At 39.7% G+C, this 15,069-nt stretch overlaps 1 protein-coding gene and 1 pseudogene across 3 annotated transcripts in view; both read left to right on the top strand.

Annotated features, from left to right (window-relative positions):
* The window catches only part of BAZ1A (bromodomain adjacent to zinc finger domain, 1A), a 134,606-nt gene that overhangs the window by 107,115 nt on the left and 12,422 nt on the right, over window positions 1-15,069 (top strand). For both annotated transcript variants that reach the window (XM_011959454.1, XM_011959453.1), the window contains 5 exons: window positions 348-496; window positions 8,331-8,578; window positions 8,666-8,892; window positions 11,328-11,794; window positions 14,382-14,524. In XM_011959454.1, the coding sequence (XP_011814844.1) occupies window positions 348-496; window positions 8,331-8,578; window positions 8,666-8,892; window positions 11,328-11,794; window positions 14,382-14,524 (1,234 nt within the window). The remainder of the gene's footprint in view (window positions 1-347; window positions 497-8,330; window positions 8,579-8,665; window positions 8,893-11,327; window positions 11,795-14,381; window positions 14,525-15,069) is intronic.
* LOC105524263 lies at window positions 2,192-3,833 on the top strand (annotated as a pseudogene). Its single transcript, XR_001003731.1, has one exon. The product of XR_001003731.1 is annotated as a serine/threonine-protein kinase 16 pseudogene (transcript).

Genomic DNA, 15,069 nt, shown 5'->3' with positions numbered 1-15,069 from the left:
TGCACTCCAGCCTGGGCAACAGTGTGACACTCTGTCTCAAAAAACAAAACAAAACCAAGAGAAATAGAGATAAGCTGCCTGAAATACTTAGGCTTTAAGGCCCATCACAATGTCACCTCTCTAAAACCTTTCCTATAAGCCTTCCCTCTTCCTCTCTCTCTCCTTCAAATATTTACCCTTAGTCCTTCTAAATGAATCTCCCTTCCCTACTGTTTACTGCAACTCCTTGAGACTGAGGAAATGGCTTTTTACAAAGGTATAAAGAAGCATTTGAACCAATGAATGGTCTTAAGTTTTACCTAATAGTGTTTTTAAGTACCATAAACTCTGAATTGTTTTAATTGTAGACTTTTGGGGATAAAAACAGAAACTCCAAGTACTGTATCAACGAATGCAAGTACACCACAGTCAGTGAGCAGTGTGGTTCATTATCTGGCAATGGCACTCTTTCAAATAGAGCAGGGCATTGAGCGGCGTTTTCTGAAAGCTCCACTTGGTAAGTATCTGTTTTTATTTCAAAATATTAGTTGTGTTATAAGCAATTTTGAGTTGGCCTTTAACTAATAGAATTTTATTGTCTGACATAATGAAACTGATAACATCTCAGTTTTCATTTTTAAATGAGTTCTTTTAAGGTGAGATTTATTTTTAGAGTAACACAGTCTTTTGTGAAGAGTTTTACCAAAAGAAAGATTACCAGCGAGGCACAGTGGCTCATGCCAGTAATCTAAACAATTTGGGAGGCTGAGGCAGAATCGCTTGAGTCCAAGAGTTTGAGACCAGCCTGGGCATCATATAGCAAGAACCCCATCTCTACAAAATTTTAAAAAAAAAATTAGCTAGGCATCGTGGCGTGCACCTGTAGTCCGGAGGCTGGGGTGGGAGGATCCCATGAGCCCAGGAATTTGAGGTTACAATGAGCTGTGACCACACCATTGCACTGTGGCCTAGGTGACAGAGTAAGACCCTGTCTCTTTAAAAGAAAAAAAAGATCACCAAAACCTATAACTAGTCAGACCTTGAATAATCAAAGATTATGTGTAACTTTTTTTTTTCTGTTATTTGAAAGAGAACCCGAAGTAAGTGACTTAAAAGTTTACCATTTGGGGCATAGTTTGATGATAAGAGTCACTGACCCACATGCTAAATCAGAAATACCAAGTGTTAAACGGAACACGGGTGAGGAAATGCTCTATAATTTATAGTGAGGAATAATACTATCTGTATCACTTTCTCACAAATTATGAAATTAGTGGGTTTTTAGGGACTAATCTAGGAACCTAATCATTATGTTTTTGGGAAAATACCTGTTTCAGAATTCTAAATCAATGTTTATATCAGAACTGTCTCTAATTCCCTGTTGCCTTTTTGAGATGTTTAATTTATAACTCATCATGTTGAGATATTTATATTCTTGTAATGAGATCATGGAAGAAATAACTTTCTTAAACCGTATCTTTTTGGTCTCATATTGAAAGAACTACTTGAGTTGACTAAAATCCTTAAATAATTGTTTTAGCTGAGAGTGGTGGCTCACGCCTGTAATCCCAGCACTTTGGGAGGCCGAGGCGGGTGGATCATCTGAGGTCAGGAGTTTGAGACCAGCCTAACCAACATGGTGAAACCCCGTCTCTACTAGTAAACTACAAAATTAGGTGGGTGTGGGGTACGTGACTGTAATCCCAGCTACTTGGGACGCTGAGGCAGGAGAATCACTTGAACCTGGGAGGCAGAGGTTGCAGTGAGCTGAGACTGCACCATTGCACTCCAGCCTGGGCAACAAGAGAGAAACTGTCTCAAAAAAATAAAAATAATAATTTTTTGATATCTCATTGAGTATTAGAACAAAGTTTTCATAGACAATGCGATCAGAGCAGTTTTGAAATGTGAATGTATTTGTAAACTTTTTAAATTGAAGAGTTTGTGGGCAGTATCACATTAAGTCTATTCACACTTTTGTAAATTGATAATCCTACCATAAGCTTAATAACCCACTGGCCACACTGAAAGTAGCAATTGTAAGAAATAAAATATGTATAATCACAGCTCCCAAAGACAGCACAGTTGGTATTTGCTATGTCACTTTTATTTCCCAGTCTTCAGCATTTCTTATTTTCTTTCTGATCCTTTATGTACAAGGGATCACTCTGTATTTATTACAACCCCATATTAATACACAATTACCGCCCAAGCCAGGTCAGTCGGGGAGTGCAGGCTGGCCTATTCCGGACTCTGGGCTCCTAGGCCGGGGGTGGGCCCTGCCAGGAGTGGGCGTGAGCTTTGCACGTCCTCTGAGACTACGCTGTGTTCTGTCTTTGCGGCGCGACGGGCATGGGAGCGGGGCCTGCCCAAAGGTGGGCTGGGGTTGGAGGAAGTGGCCGGTAGCCGCTCTGTGTCCTGAGGCCCTAAGGCCCCTGACCCCCCCGGCTTGAAGCTGGCGAAGGAGCAAGGCCCATTTTCTCTAGACAATCGTCATGATCCGCTGGGCCCCCCGCGCATCTCCTGGAAGAGCCCACTCACCCTGGACGAGCTCTTCGGTAGCCTCAGACCGTCCTTGAAGAGGATGACTGAGACATTATGGGCCACGCGCTGTGTGTCTGCTCTCGGGGAACTGTCATCATTGACAATAAGCACTACCTCTTCATCCAGAAACTGGGGGAGGGTGGGTTCACCTATGTGGACCTAGTGGAAGGGTTACATGATGGACATTTCTACGCCCTGAAGCGAATCCTGTGTCATGAGCAGCAGGACCGGGAGGAGGCCCAGCAAGAAGCCGACATGCATCGCCTCTTCAGTCACCCCAACATCCTTCGCCTCGTGGCTTACTGTCTGAGGGAGCGGGGTGCTAAGCATGAGGCCTGGCTGCTGCTACCGTTCTTCAAGAGAGGTACGCTGTGGAATGAGATAGAAAGGCTGAAGGACAAAGGCAACTTCCTGACCGATGATCAAATCCTTTGGCTGCTGCTGGGGATCTGCAGAGGCCTTGAGGCCATTCATGCCAAGGGTTATGCCCACAGGGACTTGAAGCCCACCAATATATTGCTTGGAGCTGAGGGGCAACCAGTTTTGATGGACTTGGGTTCTATGAATCAAGCATGCATCAATGTGGAGGGCTCCCGCCAGGCTCTGACTCTGCAGGACTGGGCAGCCCAGCGGTGTACCATCTCCTACCGAGCCCCAGAGCTCTTCTCTGTGCAGAGTCACTGTGTCATGGATGAGTGGACTGATGTCTGGTCCCTAGGCTGCGTGCTATATGCCATGATGTTTGGAGAAGGCCCTTATGACATGGTGTTCCAAAAAGGGTGACAGTGTGGCCCTTGCTGTGCAGAACCAACTCAGCATCCCACATAGCCCCAGGCATTCTTCAGCATTACGGCAGCTCCTGGCCTCTATGATGACCGTGGACCCGCATCAGCGTCCTCACATTCCTCTCCTCCTCAGTCAGCTGGAGGCGCTGCAGCCCCCAGCTCCTGGCCAGCATACTACCCAAATCTGAAAAAGCAGCAGGTTGAGAAGATGGCCCCTCGTGCCTCAGAAAGAGGTTCCCATCCCTCATTGGAATCTCTACCCATTCCATCCAGGACTGCTCTTACACTTGGGGGTAGCGGGGTCAGGAGAATCATCTTAGTCCTGCATCTGCTCTTCTTTCTTCCAAGAGCAAAACCTCGGCAAGGGGCCTTACTGAGTGGGAGTGGGTGGGGGTTGGGAAAAGGGAAATGGTGGGATATGGAGCATGGCTCTGAGCAGGACTGTTGAGCTCACATAGTGTTCTGCCTCCAAATCTGAGAGCAGGAGAATGTATAAACAAGAATAAAGTGGAAGCAGATTGGTGTGGGGGGAAAAAAAATACACAATTACCTAAATTAAAATTTCAATTTAAAATTATTTGTAAATCATGCGGCTTTTATAAATGTAAGATACTGTTACTACTAACACTGTGATTCCAAAAGAGTAAAAGAATAAGACACAATACTGCTTATTTTCCCACTTCTGAAATTTTCATTACAGTTTTTTATAAGTTGAAGGGGGGAAAATCAAATTAATTGTTTAGTATGTCTGTATTTTCATCTGCACAAATTAAATATTTAGACAAAGAAACAGGTTAATACTGAGAGTTGTTACAACTTGTCTAGTAGGTTATATGAGAGAGACTGTGTCTTATGCTGGTTTGTATACAGTGGTTTTCAAACATTAGTTTCATCCCAAAAGATGGAAAATTATAATTCAAGATCTTAAGAAATAAGTGAAATAAGAAAAGTTGGTTACTTTGGTAGTGTCAAAGTTAAATATTGGTTGAAGTCAAATGTTGGTCATTTATAATATGGGTGTCTACTGTTGATGCTCCATAAAAAGTTATTAGAATAGCTTAAGCCTTTGAAAGGTCTGTTTTGCACAGGACAGCAGGAGATGGAGATAGGCTATCTGAAATAAAGTAATCAAGAATATCATTAATTGGGGAGAGAAAAGCAGGTTTTACTTTATGAATATTTGAGATGGAATATATATTGAAATTCTCCATTCACCTGATAATATTTCAGGATAGCAAATTAATCATAGCAGGCATTTTCCCAATTTAGCTTCAGAAATCATTTCAGTTTCTTGAGGAAGCATGTAAGAAATAAAAATTTGACTTATGTTCTACCTTCTCTAATATGTCCCTTTTAGAGATTAATCATACTGATAAAAGTAGACTTTTCATTTGGGGAAGATAAAATGTTTTAAATGTTTTAGGTAAGATACATGAGGATGTTTTTTAAGATTGATAATTCCGTTATTTTTAAAGTCATACTTATGGTTAAACCCTTAAGCTATAAAAAAAAAAAATCCTCAACTAACTATATCAATTTGAAATTGGGTAACACAGAAATTAATAAGGATCAAAAGGGAGATAGAAAAAAAAAGACAAGAAAAAGAGAGGAAGATCAATCTAGTGTGAGAGATGGTAAATTTTTAACTTTTTAAAGAAATTTATGTTTTGTCTTTTTAAAGAATTATGATTTTACTTTCTCTATGGCCGAGTACTCATTTGCATATTTAGCTTTTGAAGGAACACCTTGGATTTGATTTTTTTGGAAGGGAATGGACTTGGGGGTAAGCTTAAAATAGTATCTTCCTAGCGTTTCCCTTTCTATATTTCACACCTCAGCTAATCACTCTTCTAAATTGGCATACAGAAAGCTGACACTGGCGAATCTTCGTATACTTAGCTATCAGTGAAAAGAATGAACAGCTATGGAACTTATGTTTACCTGTTTCACATAAAGTATTTATTCACAGCATTTTTTTTCTTTTACTAGCTTGGAGAGACATAGGACAAGTGTTTTTATGTTTTGTCCCCTAGAGAAGCCTGTCCTGGTCACATGGATTACTGTATAGTGGCCATTGAACAGTATGAAGTCTCCTACTATAATATTTGATCACATGACTGCCAATATTTTGTATTAGTAAGATCCTTTTAATAATTTATTGAGGAATTTATGCTAGCATAATGGAAAATAAAAGATAAACAAGACATTTTCTGCACTTTATGGTTGTGTAATCTGGGGGAAAAGCAAGGTTTAAGATAGGGAAACAACAGAAAAATTGAATCAATTGTGTATACTGTTTTCTATCCTTATATCAGTACTATGCAAACACAGAAAAAGAGGCACATTCATTATGGACTAGAATAAGAATTGGGCCTTGAGTTACTGCTGGTTTAATTTTCTTAAACTATCTCGTTAATCAAATCCCATAGCATTTCACCAATCTTTTCATTAAAAAATCATTCAAACTAATTTCCAAGATTCTAAAAGTCCTTATAATTTGTCTTTGTTCCCATTCCTTCACATTGACCTCTGCAACCTTATCCCTTGCCATTACCAATGAGAATATTCTCTGATTTACCCAGGAAGATCATGATCTTTGAACTAGCTATTCTTGCTACCTCATTCCTTGGAGGCCCTGCTCAGGCCAGAACTTTTCATGAAAGCTTACATTTTAAAAACCAAGATAACTAAAACACTCACAATGAGAGGGGAGAAATAAATCAAATGCATTTAAGTGGACTGTATTCTCCAATTATTATATATACATATTTTTTTAGACAGAGTCTTGTTCTTGTCACCTAGGCTGGAGTGCAGTGGCACAATCTGTAATCTCTGCCTTCCGAGTTCAAGCCATTCTCCTGCCTCGGCCTCCAAAGTAGCTGGGATTATAGGCACCTGCAACCACATCTGGCTAATTTTTGTATTTTTAGTAGAGATGGGGTTTCACTGTGTTGGCCAGGCTGGTCTCAAACTCCTGGCCTCACGTGATCCACCTGCCTTAGCCTCCCAAAGTGCTGGGATTACAGGTGTGAGCTACCACATCTGGCTCCAATTAAAAGTTAGATACAGTTTTGGATAGTTGACAAAGAGAGTGAAGAAAATAGAAGAAAAGACTGTATTAACATAAAATCTACTTGGTTTTATATACTGTCTACAAAAGACACACCTAAAACAAAAAAACATAAAGACAGAAAAATATTGATGCTGCATTCTAAGTAATATCTTTGTATTTTCCCAACTTCATTAACATCTCAGCTTTGAAGAGCCATTTGACTCATCCATCGTGTTTTTGCCTCAGTTTTTAGTCTCAGTCATTTTGAAAAGTTCTAACTGGTTCTTTTTCAAACTGCCTGGTTATTCATATTTTAAACTTCTTAAAACATATTAAACAGTTATTTTATATTCAGTTTCTAATTCTAGTATCTGAAGTCTTTATGAGTTTGATTCTGCTGGCTTTCACTTAATGTCTTGTTTCCACATGTGCCTTGTGGTTTTGATTAACTCTCATTCCTCAGATTTGATCTGAAAATGTCTTCAGAGAGAATTTGCAAAAAATTGTACTTGTTTCAGCCATTCACTTGAGGTCACTAGCAACCCTAGACTACTTTAAAATCTTAGCCTGTGTTTTTTCGGTTTTAAACCTGTTCAAGGCTTTGCTTGATCCTCAGGGATATTATGTTCCCTTTCTACCCAACACCAAAGTCCAGGTGAATCAATTTTCTTGCTCTCCATTTTTTATGTAGCACCTGTTTCCACCCTGACACTTGGAAGGGGTAGCCTTCTGGGGTCCTAGCTTTTTAGAGAGGGATTAACCACCTAGATGGGCCCTAGTTTTCATGTCCTGTCAATCTCACCCTGCCCAACAGGCAAACAGGAGCTCAAGGTCCATTGGTACTTGACAGGTCTCTTGCTTTATGGTTTTAACTCATTGTGTATTTCTTCACTTTTCCAGCTGTACTAAACATTCCTTGAAGTATAGGGACCATAGAATAGACTAGTTTCATATTTTCTAAAGTGCCGCACATGGGGGAGCTATACCGTGCACAAACAACGATAGTAATATTAGCATTTACTGACAGACACTTCATATGCCTTATGCGTATTATCTCATTTAATGTTTCCAACAACTCTTAGAGGCAGATACTCTCCATGTATTACAGTTGAGGAACCTGAGAGGCAGATGGGTTAACTTGCCCAAGTTCAATGGGGGAGCCAGTACTCACCTCAGAGCAGACTGACTCCAAAGCCTGCATTTTCTTAACTGTTACGCTACTGCCCAAGAGGTTTTATTTGAGGATAATAGTAGGAAATAATGGTATTATAGAACCAGATTATGTATGGAGTCTTATATACCTTGCATGTTTTAGGAACAGTAAGGTGGTAACAGTATTGAAGATTGAAATGGAAATCACACACCAGTATAAAATGACTATTGATTGATAGCATTTAATCAGATGATTAAATTTTTTAGCCCAGAAGATAAAGAATGGTGATGTTGACTGACAGAAGGTTTCAAATGTTTCTATATAAATATTAGTGCTGAAAAATCCTTTTTGGTAGTATTCACATTGTTTTTACTTACCACAATTCTAAAACTATTTTCTTAGAGATAGAAGATATTTAATTTGGAGAACAGGTCATCTTTTATGAGATGAGGAAGTAACATACTTCATTCAAGTGAATAGTAACTTAGACTTGGAATCATATGTAACCAGTTTTTAACATTAGATCAAGATTTGATACAAAGACTAGATTGAGAACACATTGTCCGAATTATTTTTCTCTTTAGCTATTAAAATCCCTTAGCATTTGATTTATGAATTTAAGTAATTCCTTATGTCATAAACGAGATGTGGCTCAGCAAATATTTTCCATGAGATTTTTGTTTTTAATATCAGCATGGTCTTTTTGTTAAGTATCAGAAGAAAAGAAATGTAAAATCTAACCTGTGTTTACCAACTATTTCTAGGAAGATTACTAGGTTTGCCTAAAAATTGTAATCACTTTCCCTTTTCATTTAAGATGCCAGTGACAGTGGGCGTTCTTATAAAACAGTTCTGGACCGTTGGAGAGAGTCTCTCCTTTCTTCTGCTAGTCTGTCCCAAGTTTTTCTTCACCTATCCACCTTGGATCGTAGTGTGATTTGGTCTAAATCTATACTGAATGCGCGCTGCAAGATATGTCGAAAGAAAGGCGATGCTGAAAACATGGTTCTCTGTGATGGCTGTGATAGGGGTCATCATACCTACTGTGTTCGACCAAAGCTCAAGGTATTTTTTTCTTCTTATCAGGTTAGAAATGAGACATTAAGATTTTGAGCAATAGATGATTAATGATCATTTATGTGATTTGTTCAGACTGTGCCTGAAGGAGATTGGTTTTGTCCAGAATGTCGACCAAAGCAACGTCCTAGAAGACTCTCCTCTAGACAGAGACCATCCTTGGAAAGTGATGAAGATGTGGAAGACAGTATGGGAGGTGAGGATGATGAAGTTGATGGTGATGAAGAAGAAGGTCAAAGTGAGGAGGAAGAGTATGAGGTAGAACAAGATGAAGATGACTCTCAAGAAGAGGAAGAAGTCAGGTAAGTCCTAACATGCAATAAAATGAGTCAGTAGGTCTTAGACAATTTCTCCACTATTCAAATACAAATGGAATAGTTAGGGTCTGTAACTTAGTTTAAAACTAATATATAGGCTGGGCATAGTGGCTCACGCCTGTAATTCCAGCACTTTGGGAGGCCGAGGCAGGCGGATCACCTGAGGTCAAGAGTTTGAGACCAGCCTGGCCAACATGGTGAAACCCCGTCTCTACTAAAAATAGAAGAATTAGCCAGGGTGTTGGTGGGCACCTGTAATCCCAGCTACTCGGGAGGCTGAGGTAGGAGAACTGCTTGAACCTGGGAGGCGGAGGTTGCAGTGAGCTAACGGATCACACCATTGCACTCCAGTCTGGTTGACAAGAGTGAGACTCCATCTCAAAACAAACGAAAAAACTAACATATAGTGGCCTGAAGTTACCCTTGCTTTTTATGTATTATAAACATTCAAAAATATTCCCAAGGGAGTATTGATAATTTGGGGAATCTCAGAGTGATAAATGCCAAGAAGCACACTGTATTTTTATACTTCTGCCACCTTAGCACCTAGAAACAGTTCCTATACTACCATATAACTAAGTATTCTGCAGCTTAGCATGCTGTGTCATTCAGGCCTAGTGAATGAGTGTGGAGCCTGGATATTCCTACTGGGGCAATCTCCCCTTACTTGACCCTAGTTGAGGGCTGAAATAAAGGGATATTTATATCCACAAGGTAGATATACAGGCATACCTCAAAGATATTACCATTTCAATTGCAGACCACAGCAATAAAGCAAGTTACAAATTTTTTTGGTTTCCCAGGGCATATAAAAACTATGTTTACATTACACTATAGTCTCCTAAGTGTGCAGTAGCATTATGTCTTACATTTCTATACCTTAATTTAAAAATAATGTATTGCTAAAATATGCTAACAGTCATCTGACAGACAAAGTGAGCTCATGCTGTTGGAAAAATTATGCCAATAAACTTGCTTAATGCAGAATTGCCACAAACCTTCAGTTTGTTTAAAAAAAAAAAAAGGAAAGAAAAACTTTATAATTGTAGCATGCAGTGAAGCACAAAGCACTATAAAATGAGGTGTGCCTGTGTCTAACCGGTAGCTATAAGCTAGACAGATCTACTAGGGGTTTTCTGTCAGCAGGCCTGACCATAGCCAGTCACATCAGGGAAGTCATTGTGCTCCTTGTTCTTATCATCCCCCTCCCCCTGGCTGTTTTTTTTTTTAAACATTTGAACCCCATTCTTGTGGAAGCAGGAAAATGAGTATGAAGCAAAGCAATCTAGAACTGTCAAAGTACAAAAGGACCACAGCTGGAGAAGTTAAGATAGAGCCACCCCATCTGTTCTAAACAAGGTTTTAAGAAATACCAGCTAGAAGAGCCATCTTCCCTGTAGCTTGTGAAGGCAGTATTATGTTAGGCATAAAGATAATAAAGAATGTGGAAAATTCTTGCAAGTACATGGGATAAACTGGAAGTCCAGGTATATGGGGAAAGGGATAATGAGTTAATGGAGGTGTTGCATTCTTTTAATTAAGGACAGTTAAAAGATTAAATATAGTTTTATAGTCAGAATCAGAAGACAACAGAGAGGTTCTTGGCATGGTATTCAGGAACCACAGGTTCAAGGCCCACTTCATTGGCAGCCATTGACTAAAACTGTAGGTTACCTCAGTATCAATGATAATGAAAAGTCGTAGTCTCCTGTAGCAAAAGGAAACAAAAGAATTTCATTTTAAGATTACTTCGTTACTCTTTAAGTTTTCCAACATGATTGACTAAGTCTATTTGTTGGTTCTCCTGAGCATTTTATTACAATTTATCAGAATTTAGGACTTAATTTTCATAATGATGTCCTGAAGTTACCAAGAAGATATCAATTGGGCATAGTGGCTCATGCCTGTAATCCCAGCACTTTGGGAGGCCAAGGCAGGCAGATCGCCTGAGTCCAAGAGTTTGAGACCAGCCTGGGCAACATAGCAAAACCCCATCTCTACAAAAAACTACAAAAATTAGCCAGGCATGGTGGTATACACCTAGCTACTCAGGAGTCTGAGATGGGAGGAGCACCTGATCACAGGGAGGTCAGGCTGCAGTGAGCCGTGATCGTGCTACTGCACTCCAGCCTGTGTGACAGTGATACTCTGTCTCAAAAAAAAAAAAGAAAAAGAAAATATAAAATATTCTCTTTGCAGATAATTCTCTTCGCATTTCAAGGAAATACATGAAAGCACATTTTAGATTCCCTTGAAAACTTAAAACTTATTGACTCTTTAAGGAATTGAGTCTAGGATAAGTCTCAGTTATGTAGAAAATTTATATAAACTCATTGGCTAAATACAACAAGGAAAATAAAGCTAATCATGTGTTCATTATTGTTCTGTACAATAATTGTGTTTTCTAACAATATTTATAGCCTACCCAAACGAGGAAGACCACAAGTTAGATTGCCCGTTAAAACAAGAGGGAAACTTAGCTCTTCTTTCTCAAGTCGTGGCCAGCGACAAGAACCTGGAAGATACCCTTCAAGGAGTCAGCAGAGCACACCCAAAACAACTGTTTCTTCTAAAACTGGTAGAAGCCTAAGAAAGATAAGCTCTGCTCCTCCTACAGAAACAAAATCTTTAAGAATTGCCAGTCGTTCTACTCGCCACAGTCATGGCCCACTGCAAGCAGATGTATTTGTGGAATTGCTTAGTCCTCGTAGAAAACGCAGAGGCAGGAAAAGTGCTAATAATACACCAGAAAATAGTCCCAACTTCCCTAACTTCAGAGTCATTGCCACAAAGTCAAGTGAGCAGTCAAGATCTTTAAATGTTGCTTCAAAACTTTCTCTCCAAGAGAGTGAATCCACAAGAAGATGCAGAAAAAGACAATCTCCAGGTATGAAGAAATCTAAACTCTTCCTTCCCTAGGAAGATTGAATAATTTGGAAATATTGAATGTTGAGATACTTTGGATCATTTTTTAAAGTCTGTCACTAAGATACACAAAGTTATTAGGGAACAATCTGACCTGAAGCATAATAGTCATTGAAGGGGCAACTATTTAATGAATAAAGGTAAATTATATTACTAGTGTTTCTACTAGTGAAGCAGGGTAATAAACTTGCAAATGACGTTCTGTTTTTAATGGAGATATTTAGCCAATATTTCACCAGTGTCAGGATACTACATTATAACACATTTCACTCTCTCCTACCTTTTCCTCCTTCAAAACACACTAACTCAGCATCACCTAGACAAGCTCCATCGGATTATTTGGTAAGGTTCCCATCTCATACTGAATTTGGGGGAAAGGGAGAGTTGGAAGCAGTAATATTTTTAGGAAGTGATGACCAGCTGTCTTTTTATTTTTTATTTGATTGATTGACAGGGTCTAGCTCTGTTTCCCAGGCTGAAGTGCAGTGGTGTGATTTCGGCTCACTGCAACCTCTGCCTCCTGGGTTCAAGCGATTCTCCTGCCTCAGCCTCCCAAGTAGCAGGATTACAGGCGTGCGCCATCGCACCCAGCTAATTTTTGTATTTTTAGTAGAGACGGTTGGTTTCGCCATGTTGGCCAGGCTGGTCTTGAACTCCTGACCTCAGGTGATCCACCCGCCTCAGCATCCTAAAGTGCTGGGATTATAGGTGTGAGCCACTGTGCCTGGCCTCAGCTGTCTTTTTAATTCTCATTTTTATTTATAGTAATCATTATTCATAGACTAATCTCTCTATTCATGAAGAGATTCGTAATCTCTTACTGTCCCTTGTTTTTAATGTAAGTGGTAATAAAATTTTGATTTTTTAATTTTATTATTATTAATTATACCAGTCACTCAGGCTGCTGTGCAACGGCGCAATCTGAGCTCACTGCAACCTCTGCTTCCCCGGCTCAAGCAATCCTCCAGCCCCAGCCTCCCGAGTAGCTGGGACTACAGGAATGCACCACCAAGCCTGGCTAACTTTTGTATTCTTTGTAGAGACGGGGTCTCGCCAAGTTGCCCGGGCTGGTCTTGCACTCCTGAGCTCAAAGTTATCTGCCTGCCTTGGCCTCCCAAATGTTGGGATTACAGGTGTGTGCCACCACACCCAGCCCGGCCCTATTTTTTTTGTTGTTGTTTTTTAAATGAAGTTAAACACAAAAAATGCCACTGTTTCTCAAAAAAAAAAAAAAAAAAAAAAAAAAAACCACTGTTCTTCAAAGAATTTTAGATAACATTATATTGCATTATTCAGATATGCAGCAGGATTAAGGAATTCATTGGTGAAAGAATGGCACATAATCTGTTAATGCAGTCACCAGATTGTCAAGTTTTTTAGGGGAAGTGTCATAATTTTGCACCAGTCAGGATCTAATTTAGCTTTTCCTATCCCTTTTATCTGTTTTGCTTTTCCCCAATTTTCCAAGCTATTTGGAGTAATAACATACTTGAAACATTTTTACTCAAAAACCTAGGAAGAAAATTTTTTTGTTTTCATTGATTTGTGAAATTGCTAAGCCTGGTACTAAAGAGAAATAAAAGGGGAAATGTGTGGATCTACACTGCAAGGAGAGAATTTATACATCTGAATATATATATGGACTATACTACCCTTTCTACCAATGCATATACTTTAGATGTCATCATACTATACCTGTCTGAGGTTTGTGAGAAAGCATTTTGCTTTTAGAACATTATCTAGATATTAAAATTAAGATCTGTGGCTGAGAACAGTGGCTCATACCTATAATCCCAGCACTTTGGGAGGCCGAGGTGGACGGGTAACTTGAGGTCAGGAGTTCGAGACCAGCCTGGCCAACATGGTGAAACCCTGTCTCTACTAAAAATACAAAAATTAGCTGGGTGTGGTAGCAGGCACCTGTAATCCCAGCTACTCGGGAGGCTGAGGCAGGATAATCGCTTGAACCTGGGAGGCAGAGGATGCAGTGAGCCAAGATCATGCCAACTGCACTCCAGCCTGGGCAACAAAGCAAGACTCTGTCTCAAAAATAAAATTAAATAAATAAATAAAATTAAGATCTGTAAGAATAATCTTTACCAGTGAGAATTGCTTTTTCATTATGCAAGGTAATTTATATGTAAGCCTACTTTCTAGATCTGAAGAGGTTACTTTCTGAAGGATATGCTTTAGGAAATACTAGAGAATTGCTTAGTTTCAGTTAACTGTAGCAGAAAAGTATTTTTAATAAAATTGAGTAAAAATAATCCAAAAACTTTGTGTTCTAGATTTTTCTTTTGCATTACACTCTGAAAATCTGTTCCCAATGAATGTGTATTGCAATTGGACATTTTTAAGATCAAAAAGGAAATAATTAATATTTGGTCCGATTTTGGTCAGATTTTCGTGTCTCCCAGAAAATAGTTAACATCTCAGTGTATGGAGCGTCTGTTTTCTGTTGGAATTTGGTATTTATATATCCAGTTTGGCTTGTAGTGAACAAATATTTTGCTTTGTTGTCACCTAAAATGTTGTAATTATTTACTCAGAGTCATCGCCTGTGACACTGGGTCGAAGGAGTTCTGGCCGACAGGGAGGAGTTCATGAATTATCTGCTTTTGAACAACTTGTTGTAGAATTGGTACGACATGATGACAGCTGGCCTTTTTTGAAACTTGTTTCTAAAATCCAGGTAATTACTAGACTTGATAAAATGTATTCATGTATATTATCTGATTTAGTCCACGTGACAACTTTGAAGTAGTCAAAACACTTGTTACTCACTGTCTAGTTTTTTGTTTTTCTGAGATGGAGTCTCGCTCTGTCGCCCAGGCTGGAGTGCAGTGGCGTGATCTCAGCTCGCTGCAAGCTCTGTCTCCCGGGTTCAAGCGATTGTACTGCCTCAGCCTCCTGAGTAGCTGGGATTACAGGTGCACACCACCACACCTGGCTAATATTTGTATTTTTAGTAGAGACAGGGTTTCACCATGTTGGTCAGTCTGGTCTCGAACTCCTGACCTCGTGATTTGCCCACCTTGGCCTCCCAAAGTGGTGGGATTACAGGCATGAGCCACCGCACCTGACCATGTCTATTTCTTAGGTGTTTTTAGAGACAGGGTTTCTGTCACCCAGGCCGGAGTTCAGTGGCATACTTTGATTTGCTGCAGCCTCAACCTCCTGAGCTCAAGTGGTCCTCCAACTTAGCCACTGGAGTAGTTAGTACTACAGGCACATGCC

Source organism: Colobus angolensis, unplaced genomic scaffold (assembly GCF_000951035.1).
Source record: "Colobus angolensis palliatus isolate OR3802 unplaced genomic scaffold, Cang.pa_1.0 Scaffold494, whole genome shotgun sequence".
Classification (NCBI taxonomy): Eukaryota; Metazoa; Chordata; class Mammalia; order Primates; family Cercopithecidae; genus Colobus; species Colobus angolensis.
The sequence above is the reverse complement of the archived record's forward strand: the minus strand, read 5'-3'. Positions and strand labels throughout refer to the sequence as shown.